Genomic DNA, 14,583 nt, shown 5'->3' on the forward strand with positions numbered 1-14,583 from the left:
CTGATTGGGCAAAAAGGGAAGAACTTATTAAGTCAAACAGTTGCAGTTAGAATCAGTGGCAATAAGTATTGAGATGGTAACCATAAGAAGTGACTTAAACATTAATCTAATATACTCACCTTCACAATCCGATAGAGAAACTATGGCCTTATCCCATGAGGCAATAATTCTATTAGTGACCATCACATGCTAAAATATACTTAGGAGAAAGAAAAAAGAAAAAAAACTTCAATTAACACCTGTACCCAATAGGGATATAATTTATCCAGAAACATCAAGGAGTTAGTGGACTTGCTTCCTTGCTGTTCTAGTAAACTCCACCTGAGTCACCAGTATCTGTATGCCCTACTCTGAGTAAAGCCTAGATAGTCCTATGGGCCATTCTAGACATTAATGTCTAACTCCTGCAGTGACAAAGATCAATATTAAATTCTTGGTGCCACACAGCTCTCTTCTATTTTAATTATTCACTCTTATCTTCAGGAAGATATATCCAAATGTGCAGCTGAGCAAATCACTTTTTGGGCCAGTCTAGCCACAACTGATTAGGGTTCAGGATTAAAAGAAAGAGCAGTACTATCATGCTTTTAAGGCTGTTTGAGTTCTGACCCTTATGAGAGTCTCATTAAGAATCTCCCACATAAGAATGTACACACACACAAAGTTCTGTATAAAAATTAAGTGAATTCATATATTATTGAAGCCCATCTCAGGACCCACATGAAAGAAAACAGAACAGGAGTCTGGGTCACAGCAAGAAGAAAAATCACTAGACAAAGTGCAAGGGGCAGAGAGCTCTGGATGCTTGGGCATGAATAGAGACTGGCCAGAGTTACTCTAAGTTTCTTTTTAAGTCAATAATTTAGTTCTACACTGTCTAATATTGTAGCCACTAGATATTTGTGCCTATTTACATTTTAATTAATTAAATTATTAAATTAATTAAATTAAATTAAATTAAATTAAAACATCAGTCCTTAGTTACACTAACCATGTTTCAAGTATTCAATAACTTTATATGGCTATTGAAGTGACTATTGAATTATATGGTACAGACAGGAAAATTTCCATCATTGCAGAAAGTTCTATTGAAATTTGAAAAATTGATCCTGCAGACTACAGATTTAAAGGATATCGACATTCCAGCTGACTTCTTGACAAATCTTAGATCGAATGGGATTTGTGTGTCTTTTACCTATATACTGCATAACCCGTGTCTCTTTACATATTTTTCTTTGTCTCTTTTCTGGAAATTTGAATAAGAAAATAGCTTGAAAACTAGACTCTGGAAATAGATCACCTGGGCTTAAATCCTGGCTCTGTACGCTTGAACAAGTTAATTAATAATCTCTGTGCATATTCCTTTCCTCTTTAAAATTAAAATGAAAATAATAGTATGTACCATGGGATAGTTAAAAGTATTCACTGGAAATATCAATACAGCATTTCGATGAGCACCAGGCAAGCAATCAACACTCAATAAAGTTATCATTAAAATAATCAATGTTCGGGCAGCCTGGATGGCTCAGCGGTTTAGTGCCGCCTTCAGCCCAGGGTATGACCCTGGAGACCAGGGATCGAGTCCTGTGTCAGGCTCCCTGCATGGAGCCTGTTTCTCCCTCTGCCTCTTTCTCTCTCTCTCTCAAGAACAAATAAATAAAATCTTAAAAAAATAATCAATGTTCATCTGTTACCTATAAATTTTGTAGTGTTTGTAAAACTCTCTCTCAAGATATTTATAAGCCATGAAACCTATTTATATGCTGCTAAATGTATCTACCTACCCATATATAATTTATATATTTTGATTCTATATTACCTAAATCTCTCCATCCCTCAGCCAGTTTGACCCAACACTGAAAATCTGTGGCTTGCAGGTAGTAGCTGTTGCAGTGCTCAAGAGGAGGAATTCTATAGATCTATGCTCAGTGATTCTGCATTTAATCATGAATGCTTACTGTAAATGATTTATTGGAAGCAGGTCCTAGATAAACCAGAGGTAAGAGAATGATATACTAGTAGTAGTCATGCATAGGTAAAAAATAGAGGATAAAAGAATAAAGATAATTCATTCTGAAGGACTAGCACCCCAAAAGCAACACCACACTGACCATCTGAGGAGCTCAATCCCAAAGACCAAGAGTCCTTCCAGAATTCAAGATGAAGGTTACAAACTAGGCTTATTTATTTATTTATTTACTTACTTACTTATTAAAGTGGGGGCAAGAGCAGAGGGAGGGAGAGAATCTTAAGCAGGCTCCATACCCAGAGCAGAGCCCCACATGAGACTTGATTTCATGACCCTGAGATCATGACCTGAACCGAAATCAGAAGTCAGACCCTTAACCAACTGAACCACCCCAGGTTCAGTGCTCAGGTTCAGCACCCTCAAACTAGGCTCTTGATTCCTTAAGATCTAAAGCACTCAGGAAGAACTTTCCATGTTTAATTAAATTGATTAAGGACTTCATATTTGTCAAATTCCTCCTAAGTACTAGGCATGCCATTGTAATCAGAGGACCAAAGAGCAACTTCTTTCCTTATCAAATAACACATGAAAAACAAGAGCAGAAACAGGAGTGGAACGTGTGCCAAGGATGAATAAAGACATGCTTTACAGATGGGTCAATATGTCCGGCTTCTATCCTCAGTTGGACTCAGCTTAACTCTGTGTCTATCAATACCAGTGACAGACCATGGGCAGGATCAAACCTAAACTTTCCTCACAGCAAAAGGGCAGGAAATTCTATGGCTTACAAAGCATATGTGGGGATGGAGGTGGAGGAGAAGATAGGCAGCAAGAGCCTTTCTTTTCTATCACTATGGAACTACAATTGTTCTTCTCCAGCCAGGCAGCCAAGTGGAAAGACCTATTCTCTGAAGGACAGGACACAACATAATATACTTTAATATATATTAAAGTGTCTGAACTGCAGGCTGAAGCATAGTTCTGGCCCCTTCGATTTGTCCTCTATAGAAGCCATGGACTAGTCTTGCCCTTAGGGAAGGAATATACTTGCTATTTGCCTTGAGCCAGGACTGACAGAAGGGTAAAAATTTCCAGGGCTCTACTATTTTCTCTAATTAGCCCTTAGTGGAATAATATACTTGCCATTGAATTCCTCATTATGTATAGCTCAAATTGTAATTTCTTTTTTAATGAAAAAGGTAAAGGAAATGGACGAATGATTATCACTGTAAAAAATTATGGCTGAAACTGAGGGTTCTCGGTTCTAGAAATATGTAGAAATCATGAGCAATCACTTTATATGATGACATAGAGAAACAATGCAAAGGTTAACAGGCAGGCATTTTAAAATATTTTAGTCCTTTAATAATAAACAATGTGAAATTTATTGAATGCTTATTTATGCTTCAGCCTCTATTTTTAGCTCTTTACATATACTATCTCTTTTAATGACTAAAAAAAATTTATGAGAAAAGTACTATTGCCATTATGCATTAGTAAAATAAGAGTCAGAAAAGTAAATTAATTTGACTCAAATCCCAAAAGTAAAACTTAAATCTGAACATTATACTTTGAAGTTCTATTTAATCTTATAGGAAATGACAAGCTTTTAGCCAAAGAGATAACTTGTACCATCAAATTCAAAGTCCAGACCAAACAGTACACTGGGCTCAAAAGACCTGACCTCCTCCACTCCAACCACTCAGTACTGAACTCTAAAAATTTCTTTATGAATCGTCCATAACTACAGCCCCCTCCATTCTATGAAAGCATTCTCAGAGAAAGCACTACCTGGGCCTCAGTTTGTTTCCCAACTCACCCAAGCCTAGTCTAGGAGATGAGAGTCATTTCTGGTGCTGTCCATAATAGCAGTACAGCCAGAGATTTAAAACCAGCAGAACCCTAATCCAGAATTCCCTCTGAAGTGATCCCCTAGAGACAAAGCATCAGTCTTCCTGGAGATGTCCCCAGAGCCAATGGCCATATAGACTCAGGCTTCTGGACATTTTGGTCTTCTTTGTCTTATCTCAGAGGAAAAGGACCTAGTTTTCCCTAATGCAAAACTTGTTATGGCAACCATGCAAATACAGACTTTGTCTCATCCTGTGTGAATGGTACCTCACTAGCATACCAAAATGCAAATATACTTTATTGCCTAATCATTACAATTCTCTCTAAAGGAGACAGAAAGTAAAAGAAAGGAAGGAAGGAAGGAAGGAAGGAAGGAAGGAAGGAAGGAAGGAAGGAAGGAAGGAAGGAAGGAAGGGAAAGAAAAAAGAAAGACAAGGAAGCAAGCAAAAAAGGAAAAATGTAAAAGAAATGCTCATTCATGTTTCCACATGCCTTCTAGTTCCTACTCCCTACTCTCTCATTCTGTCCTCTGCTTCACAGTAAAGCCTATCAGCGTTGTGGTCTGTAATCTCTTCCCATTCTCTCAATTCATTTTAGTGACAGTTCTTACCCATACCAATGAAAGCATCTGTGCAGGTGTCACCAATGGTCTGTTTATTGCAAACCCAGAAAATATTCCTCACCTTACTCTCCTTTTCAAAAGGATTCAATACAGTGGAAAATTGCCTCCATGTTAAGTTACTTTCATTTCTGATTTTTTTGTGACACCATGATTTCCTCCTGCTTTAACTTCTACTCTTCGATATCCTTTGATGGCTTATCTTCCTCCTACATCACTAAATGTTAGTGTGTCTCTTCTTTGGTCTTTTGTCCTATACTTTAATCTCATTCTCACTGAATGATAGTATCAAATCCTAGTGATTTAATGCCTCTATAATCGATTGCCCCCAAAAGCATATCTTTGGGCCTGAATTCTGTCTTGATCTCCAGACCAATTCCTACTCGATAATTCCATGTAGATATCAAATAGGAAACTTCAAATTAGCATAGTGAATACTGTAAAACAAAAACAAAACTTTTCTTCCTATTTGCTTACAATGAATTTTAATAAATCACACTAACCATACCACAACCCACTTAGTTGCCAAAATCAAAATTCCAGGGATCCCTGGGTGGCGCAGCGGTTTGGCGCCTGCCTTTGGCCCAGGGCGCGATCCTGGAGACCCAGGATCGAATCCCACATCAGGCTCCCGGTGCATGGAGCCTGCTTCTCCCTCTGCCTATGTCTCTGCGCCTCTCTCTCTCTCTCTCTGTGACTATCATAAATAAATAAAAATTAAAAAAAATCAAAATTCCAATCTTTTCTTACCTTATTCCTTATATTTAATCCATTACCAAGGCCTATTGAGTCCAAACTAAAATATATTTTAGATGATTCAAATTTCCTTCATCTTTGCTTCTACCATTCTACTTAAGTTACCTTGACCTCTTATAGAATAGAGCAATAGTCTCCTAATGAATTATTAAATGTTCTATTTTATTTTATCTGTCTTACCATTTGTTATGGTATAATTTACAAATGATAGATTTGATCCATTTTAAGTGTACAGTTTGAAGAGTTTTAATAAATTTATACAACTCTGGGGATCCCTGGGTGGCAAAGCGGTTTGGCTCCTGCCTTTGGCCCAGGGCGCGATCCTGGAATCCCGGGATCGAATCCCACATCAGGCTCCCGGTGCATGGAGCCTGCTTCTCCCTCTGCCTGTGTCTCTGCCTCTCTCTCTCTCTCTCTCTCTCTCTCTCTGTGACTGTCATAAATAAATTAAAAAATTAAAAAAAATTTATACAACTCTGAAACTATTACCCCAAAACAGTCTTAAAACTTCCATTACATGAAAAAGATTCCTTGGGGATCCCTAGGTGGCTCAGCCGTTTAGCGCCTGCCTTCGGCCCAGGGCGTGATTCTGGAGTCCCGGGATCCAGTCCCGCATCAGGCTACCTGCATGGAGCCTGCTTCTCCCTCTGCCTGTGTCTCTGCCTCTCTCTTTCTCTGTCTGTCACAATGAATAAATAAAATCTTAAAGAAAAAAAAAAAAGATTCCTTGATGGTGGTTTGAGGTCAGCCCTGGGCCTGTGTCTAGCTCCAGGAAACAACAGATATGCTCTCTATTTTTATAGTTTGTCTTTACTAGTAATTTTATATAAGAGGAATCATAAAATATATTGTCTTTTGTGTCTGGCTTCTCCTACTTAACATATTGTTTTGAATTTTATCCATGCTGCTAAATGTATTCATAGCTTGTTCCTTTTCCTTCCTGAGTAATATGTCATTGTATGGATAAAACATATTTATTTACTCATTTGGTAGTTGAAATACATTTGAGCTGTTTACCACTTTTGACTATTATGAATAATGTTGCTACAAACATTAGCATATAGTCTTTGTATGGACATGTTTGGGCAGATGTCTAGGAAAGGAATTACTGGATACTATGATAGGTGTTTCTCTAATTTGGAAGAAAATGTCTAACTGTTTGTGGTTGAACGATTTTATACTCACATCAACAATATATAAGGATTCCAATTTCTGCCCATTCTTGCCAATACGTGGCACTATCCGATTTTATGGACTGTGCAGTGGTACCTTATTACAAAATTAATTTGAATTTCTCAGTGATCAATGTTGCTAAAGTCTTTTCATGTGACTACTTCTGATTTGACAAGTTTTTTTTCTTTTATTTTGTTTCTTGGTATAAATGGGAATTAGATTTTGAAACGACTTTTCTGCATTTATTGATATCATCTTGTTTTTTATTTAAACTATTTATATAGTATTACTTGTTAAATTTTGTGTTAAAGCATCCTTACATTACTGGGACAAACTTTAATTTTTCATAGTATAATTTTCTTTTTGCTTTCTATATCAGTTTACTAATATTTTGCTTAAAATTTTGCATCCCTATTCATAAAAGGTTTTCTCGTAGTTTTCTGATGATACACATCTAGATTTTGTATCAAGTAATACTAGTTTCACAAAAGGAGTTAGGAAGTTTTCCCTCATCTATTTTCTAAAAGAGTCTATGCCACAATGGCATTACTTTTTCCTTAAATGTATGATAGAATTCACAGTAAACTTACGTAGACCTAGATTTTTCCTTATGAGAAAAATTTCAATAACTAATTCTTTTACTTGATACAAGTCTATTCAGATATTTTTAAAATCTACATATATAAAAAATCTATATATATATATATTTCTCATATATACCTTATATATCATATATATACATATATATACATATATATATATCTCAACCAACTTGCCATAACTGATATATGTATATGGCAAGTTGGTTGAGAGTGCCTTTTAAGTCTTTTATAGCCTTATTGATTTTATTTAGTTGTTCTATCCATTCCTGAGATAGAATTATTAAAATCTCCAACTACAATTATTGAATAGTCTATTTTTATTTTCAATTCTCTCATTTTTTAAATTCATATATATTTGTGGCTAGTTTTTTTTTTAATTTGTATTTATTTATGATAGTCACAGAGAGAGAGAGAGAGAGGCAGAGACACAGGCAGAGGGAGAAGCAGGCTCCATGCACCGGGAGCCCGACGTGGGATTCGATCCCGGGTCTCCAGGATCGCGCCCTGGGCCAAAGGCAGGCGCCAAACCGCTTCACCACCCAGGGATCCCCTGTGGCTAGGTTTTTAAGTGCACAGACATTTATAATCATTTTAAGTTCTTCATGTATTGATACTTTTAAATGTCTCTCTTTGCCTCTACTAAGGTTTCTTGCACTAAGATCTATTTTGTCTGACAGCATAGACATTCCAGCTCTCTTAGAAATACGGTTTTCACAGTGAAACTTTTCCCATCCTTTACTTCCAACTTATTTGTATCTTTGACTCTAAGTTATGCTTCTTGTAAGTAGCACATACTTGGATTTTTCTTTTTTATCCACCTGACAATCTCTGCTTTTTTATTGGAGTTTATAGTTCATCTAAGTTTTTTAAAATTATTATTTTTTAAAGATTTTATTTATTTATTCATGAGACACACACACACACACAGAGACAGAGAGAGAGAGAGAGAGAGAGAGAGAGAGGCAGAAACATAGGCAGAGGGAGAAGCACGCTCCATGCAGGGAGCCTGATGTGGGACTCGATCCAGGGTCTCCAGGATCACACCCTAGGCCCAAGGTGGGGCTAAACCGCTGAGCCACCGGGGCTGCCCTAGTTCATCTAAGTTTATTTTATTTTATTTTTTTCATCTAAGTTTAATGTAACTTAATTTGGTTAGATTTATATCTGTCATGTGGATATTTGCTTTTTATATGTTTCAGTCTTTTTTAGTTCTTCCTTTTCTCACTTATTGCCTTCTCTCATGTTGAAGATTTTTACTGTACTGTTTTAAAGTTTGACTGCTTTTTTTCCCCAGAACTTTTAATATGCCATTCAACCTGATAAAACTACTTAGAAAAATACACCATAAGAAGTAGGCAAAAATTCCTCTTCTCCTGACACTTTTTTTTTTTTTTTTTGCTTTAGAGTGTTTTACATGAAAGGGAATTACAACGTGAGAGAATACTGGCAGAAATACCTTTTTTTTTTTCTGATGGAAAACATGACATGCTTGATGCTGATATAAATAATCAAGTAGAGGGTAAAAACTTTATGGTAAGGAAGAGTGGTAAGGAAAAATTGCTGAAGTGATGTTCCTGAGGAGACACAAGAAAAATTTAATGCAAAACTGAAAGAATTGGCTTTAGAATAGAGCATGAATATGTCATCTGATTTATATAAGGTAGCCGAGAAATCAGCATATATTTGACTCTTAGGTGAGTAAATGTAATTTAGGGCACTAAATCAGTTTTCTGATTGTTTCAATTTTCTATATGAAGTAGGAAGTGAGGTCAACAACAAAGAATAAGGATTTGTATAAGATATAAGGGAGTGGGAGAAGAGTCATTAAATATGATTGAAAGCACAGAGGGAGTTATGTGAGCTCTTTGGTATGAGTGAACATGGTTGTATGATTTCCTCTAGTACGTTGGACCATATAAATTCAGTTGGGGAGGTGAGGGAATAGTTGGACTTAACCAGGAAAAGTCATTTTTAATAGATGACAAGGAAATGTTGAATAAATAGGTTTCATGATAGCTAAAATTAAACATGGTTTTAAGCAAGGTATATCAGACTTCCCAGACTCTACTCTTTCTGCTAAACTTTGCCATTTAGTATCTGGAAAGGCAGATCCTTGATAAAGTAGAGCTCCAAATAATAGGAAATTCTGATTGTTAGGATAATCTGGGAGTCCTCCTGGAAGAGAGGTTAGGCTACAAGCAGCATCAATTTCTATAGATATGAATGAGGCAAATTATAACGTCCTCAAAGGAGTCCAAGCCACCAGTTAAAAGATTCAGAAAGTTTGCATCAAGCACTTTACTTGTGTATATTACTGTTTGTAACAATTCTTCAAAGAGGTTGGGAAGCATTAGCACTCTCACAAACTTGAAAATCCTTAAGGGTAAAGACTTTGTCTTTTAACTCTTTACCCTTAATAGCTTGGGGTGCTTAAAGATCATTTTAAAAGAATAAAAACTCATCTATAGAAATTATACACTCATACACATCTCATATGTAGGATCCTCTAAAGCTATAAATATAAAGATAAAAAATAATAAATAAATAAATAAATAAATAAACAAACAAACAGATAATCATAAATTTCTAAACATAGTCATAAACTCTTATGTAAAAATATATAGAAACACTTATTATAAAGTACTAGCTCTTAATGTTCATTGAATAGGTGGTCTCCTATAAATTGTAATACACATTGGGAAATAACTGTGTTTAGAAATTAAAAATACATAAACTTCTACAATACATTCTCTAATGTACCTGGAAAAAAAAGCATCATCATAAGAATTATTTATATCTGGCTTTTGTTTTCTGCTATTACGATGCAAATATGTCTATGAAAGAAAATAAATGAGACCAAAAGAGGTGGTGGATAGGATCTGTGGATAATTTAAGGACTTACCACATAAAGGCACACACTGATGGAATAACCAGCTATTTCTATAATTTTGAGAATTACCCCAGTGAAATTACAGCAAAATTCATTAAAACATATTAAAGAAACTGTATTTAATAGATTTAAATAACAAGCTAGGAAATCAAAGAGTGCAACAGATTCAGAGAACTTTGTTCTCTATGTTTCTGATAGAGAGTCAGGCAAACCTTCTCTTCATCTCAAAACAACAGTAGACCCCAGGCCTATTTCAGGGTAAATCATAACACTATGTCATCATTGAGCCTGAGACTGGTTTTGGAGTCAGAAGACCTGGACCAATATCCAGCTGGAATTCTAGAATTTGTTTAGCGGTTCAACATGAGACAAATCTTTTTTATATATGCTTATATTTATTTATATATGCTTATATTTATTTATATATTTAATATGTATTTATCACATATATGCAAGTAATACATATACATAAATAATATGTGTGCACGTGCGTGTAAGGGAGAAGTAGATCTTTCTTCAAACTTGGCTGACAGATTGCAAACAAAATGAAGAAAAAAAATTGAGATTTGTTGGCAAAAGAAAAAATAGTTTGACCGATGAAGGAAGGGTCTGGATTCCTTAGGGACATCATGATGGAATAACCCAGAGGCTAACAGCACCCCTCAGGGATGTTTTCAGAGGAGTTAAGAAATTGTTATTGAGTTGTGATCACTCCAGATGTCACCAGACATTTGAGAAGTCTTCATAAGTGCTCTCTTTGCTAATTTCAGGAAAGGAAGAAGCCAAATTAATTCTGACCTGGAGCATAGAAATTGATACAGGTAATAAATTAATCTTAAAGTACTTTCACATGCCTTCTTCCTAGCAAGTGCTGTGTGGAATTATTTATGTACATTATTTCATTAAATAATCATAGAAATTCTAGTGAGGGAAATGATAAGAGCAGATAACAAGTGTCTAGGTAAAATGGAAAAAAATAAGTGTACATGTTGTTATTAGGGACAGAAGAAGACATATACTGTAGGGGAGAACTAGTGCATGGAAAGAATGAAAGAATGATTGGATGGATATACATGAATTAGGAGCTAGAAAAAGAGGGTGCTGAACATATAGAGAGAATGAAAAAGAGAAAGAAGAACAGAGGTAGGAATGAGGAAAAAAGAAGATGAGGTAAAACACATTTGGATAAAGAAAAACAAAAGCACTAGAAACAAGAATCTGGGAAAACAAGAATCAGCATTTCCATAAAACAACTGTGCTTCCACAGGCCCTGGGGACTTCAAGAATACCAAAGAACCAAATTTTTTCAAGTCTTTCCAAGAAAAACATCCAGGAGCAGTGAGCCAACTGATTCTTCCCCAGTGAAAGCCATCAGAATTGCTTGAGATGAGGGATCAGCAGACCCAAACAAGTGAAGGACTCTCACTTAACATGGGAAGTATTTAAAAAGCTCCCTCCTCAAGGAGCAGCCAAAGGGTTAGACAGACACCATGAAGTGTTTTGTTTAAATCTGAGCATTGTACCTTATTGTGAGAGGGGCCTGGATTCTGTTTGCAACATATAACACAACCTTTGTAAGTGGACTACACTATCTCTTGAGGATTCCTCTATGCCAAAAAAATCAGAATCTGCAAAATAATTTCTTCCTAATGCTGTCTCCCAAACAGCAATTCTTCAACGCACAGCAGAACAGGAGGCAGAAGGAGCAGTGAAGCCTACATGGTTGTGTACACCTGGCAAGTTCTTGAGATTTTTCTTTTTCCTTGCCCATAACAGGGACCTAGGAAAGAACAAAAACATCTTTGTTCTGATAACTTTCAGACTCCTCAAGTTTTTGGGGTTTTTTTGTTTGTTTGTTTTTAATCTGTGCCATTTTAGAAAAAGATTTTTCTCTTGGTTAATGATTCCCAACCATATGCAAACGATCAGGGAGGAGTTTGAGGATTTGTAACACTTCTGAAAAAAGAATGATAATCAATCATCCATATTAATTTATTTATTATTCAATCCTTCATTTAATGTATATGGAACACTAATATTTTCTTATCATGTGGTCTATTAAGTGATGAACATAATAAATATTCCTTTCCTCTGGGGAGTTTAACTTCTAGCAGGCAAGAGGGACATTGAACAAATACTCATGCAATACTTAAATAACTGTTCTTACTTTGGAGAAAGAAAAGCTCATAATATGAAAACAATATACTTAAGATTTAAGAAATCTTAAACCAGAATGAGCATTTGGAAAAGGCTTACTTGGGAAGGATAGCTAGGCTTTGATTAGGCAAGAGTAACTCTATGAGCGGTAGAGAAAGGCCTAAGGATCCGGAAAGAACAATGTGGAAATCCTCTATTAGAAAGTATCTGAGTGGGATCCAGGAACTTAAACACTGCAAATTTGGCTGGACTGAAGAGACCAAAGGGGAGAGAAATGATATGCGTTGGTGCAGGGGCAGTAGATAGGAGTAGGAGCTGAATCATGCTGTCTCTTGAGGACTAAGATAAAAAATTGAGACTCTGTTCTAAGGACAACAGAAACCCTTAAAGGAGGTTTTGCTGGTGGTGAATAAATCATATTCCAAATCTAAAAAGTTTATTCAGACTACAGAATGAGGAATTACTGACACAGGCACTACTAGATGGAGGATGGTCAGTTAGGGAGCCTGGAGGAATGGGTTATACTATTTATTAACTGTACAAAAGACAGAAAGGGGATACTTATTTCGTATGTTTTGAAGGCAAGTGTGAAATTGGTTAAACATTGATTTAACAAAGGAAGAGGTTTTAAGAATGGCCCCAAGTTTCTGGTGCATTAGGTGATTCTCAAAATAAAAATCCTATAAGTGAATACTTTTATATCTTATGTGTGGTTGTTTCTGGGCCACCTGTATTCCCTGTTCGTTGCTTTTAAAATGAGGTTATGGAAAACTATAAATTATTAAAATTTGTCAAGATTAAATATTAATTTGAATAGTTTTATCACTAATGAGTTTATCTACAAATGTAGGCCATTCCAAATACCATGACATAGATGTCTAGGTATATGGAAGAAGATACACACACATGTGCATGTGAGACTACGTGTGTGTGTATGTGTGTGTGTGTATACACAGATTTGTATAAATATGGGTTTGTGATGGCAGTGGAATTGTGAGTAGGTATTTGTGTGGTAGTGCTATTGTGAATTTAGATTTTTTTTTAATTATTTAGCAAAATGCTCTACACTGTTAAGTCCTTGCATGTTGCTGCTTCATCTCATGTGATTGTCTAGGAAGCAAACAGACAAAGTAATACAAAAACCTTAGACGTTGTTTTAAACATAACTGGTCCCTCTGCTGTTCCTCTTCTATATTCATAAATCTATTTACCATCTTCTATGAAAATATATTTTCAACTTAGGAACTGCAAGCTAAGTGGAAGAGTCCAGCCTCCCCCAACAGTGGCAAAATGACAATGAACTCAAACGCATCACATGTGAACCACCACAGTTTCATTTTGACGGGTATCCCTGGGATGCCAGATAAAAATGCATGGATGGCCTTTCCCCTGGGATTTCTCTACACACTAACTCTCCTGGGAAATGGTACCATCTTAACTGTCATCAAGGTAGATGAGAGTCTCCATGAGCCTATGTACTACTTCCTCTCCATCTTGGCTCTCACTGATGTTAGTCTCTCCATGTCCACCTTGCCCTCCATGCTCAGCATCTTCTGGTTTAATGTCCCTGAGATTCCTTTTGATGCATGCATTACACAGATGTTTTTCATCCATGGATTTGGAGTGGTAGAATCAGGAGTATTAGTGTCCATGGCCTTCGACAGATTTGTGGCCATCCGAGATCCATTACGCTATGCTTCCATCCTCACCCATGGCATCATTGGAAAGATTGGAATAGTTGTCCTCACCCGGGCAGTCTGTGTGGTGTTCCCTGTGCCCTTCCTTATAAAGCGGCTACCTTTTTGCCATTCCAATGTCTTGTCTCATTCTTATTGTCTCCACCAAGATGCAATGAGGCTAGCCTGTGCCAGTACCCGCATCAACAGTCTCTACGGCCTCATCATAGTCATCTTCACATTGGGGCTGGATGCTATTATCATTCTCTTTTCTTATGTGCTCATCCTGAAGACTGTGCTGGGCATTGCTTCCAGAGATGAAAGGCTCAAAGCTCTCAACACCTGCCTCTCTCACATCTGTGCTGTGCTCCTCTTCTATATTCCTCTCATTGGAGTCACCATGATCCACAGATTTGGAAAGCATTTATCACCAGTGGTGCACACACTCATGGCCAATATCTATCTGTTACTCCCCCCTGTGCTCAATCCCATTGTCTACAGTGTGAAGACCAAGCAGATACGAAGGCGAATCATACACATGTTCCAGAGGAGAACAAACAGAGCCTAGAGAAAGGGAGTCATGTGTGAGGTGCAACAGTTTTAGCAGTTCCAATGCAGCATAATTATGTACATCTAGCAAAATGTGGGGTGGGCAAGGCTTGTGAGTGACAATCAATACAACATGGGTCATTCTTGTTTTGTATTTAGTCCATTTTGAAATGTGAACATTTTGATATCTAGTGTCACATACAAAATCTAACTTAATTAATACCATATTTTTTCTTCTATGAAACTAGAGATGAGCATTAGTAATAATATAAATTATAACCTGCTTATCTAGATAGCACTTATGAGTATTTACTCATATAACATGAAGTAACATTCTTTAA

General features: G+C 36.5%; 2 protein-coding genes across 2 annotated transcripts in view; one reads left to right on the forward strand and one right to left on the reverse strand.

The window, feature by feature from the left end:
• The window catches only part of LOC144294805 (olfactory receptor 51H1-like), an 85,478-nt gene that overhangs the window by 2,313 nt on the left and 68,582 nt on the right, over window positions 1–14,583 (reverse strand). Inside the window, exon 2 of the mRNA XM_077866767.1 lies at window positions 120–199. Within this exon, the coding sequence (XP_077722893.1) occupies window positions 120–183 (64 nt within the window). The 5' untranslated portion in view covers window positions 184–199. The remainder of the gene's footprint in view (window positions 1–119; window positions 200–14,583) is intronic.
• Window positions 13,308–14,261, forward strand: LOC144295442 (olfactory receptor 51H1-like). Its single transcript, XM_077867844.1, has one exon. It carries the CDS (start codon window positions 13,308–13,310, stop codon window positions 14,259–14,261), a length of 954 nt encoding a protein of 317 aa, XP_077723970.1.

Source organism: Canis aureus, chromosome 23 (assembly GCF_053574225.1).
Source record: "Canis aureus isolate CA01 chromosome 23, VMU_Caureus_v.1.0, whole genome shotgun sequence".
In the NCBI taxonomy this organism is placed as follows: domain Eukaryota; kingdom Metazoa; phylum Chordata; class Mammalia; order Carnivora; family Canidae; genus Canis; species Canis aureus.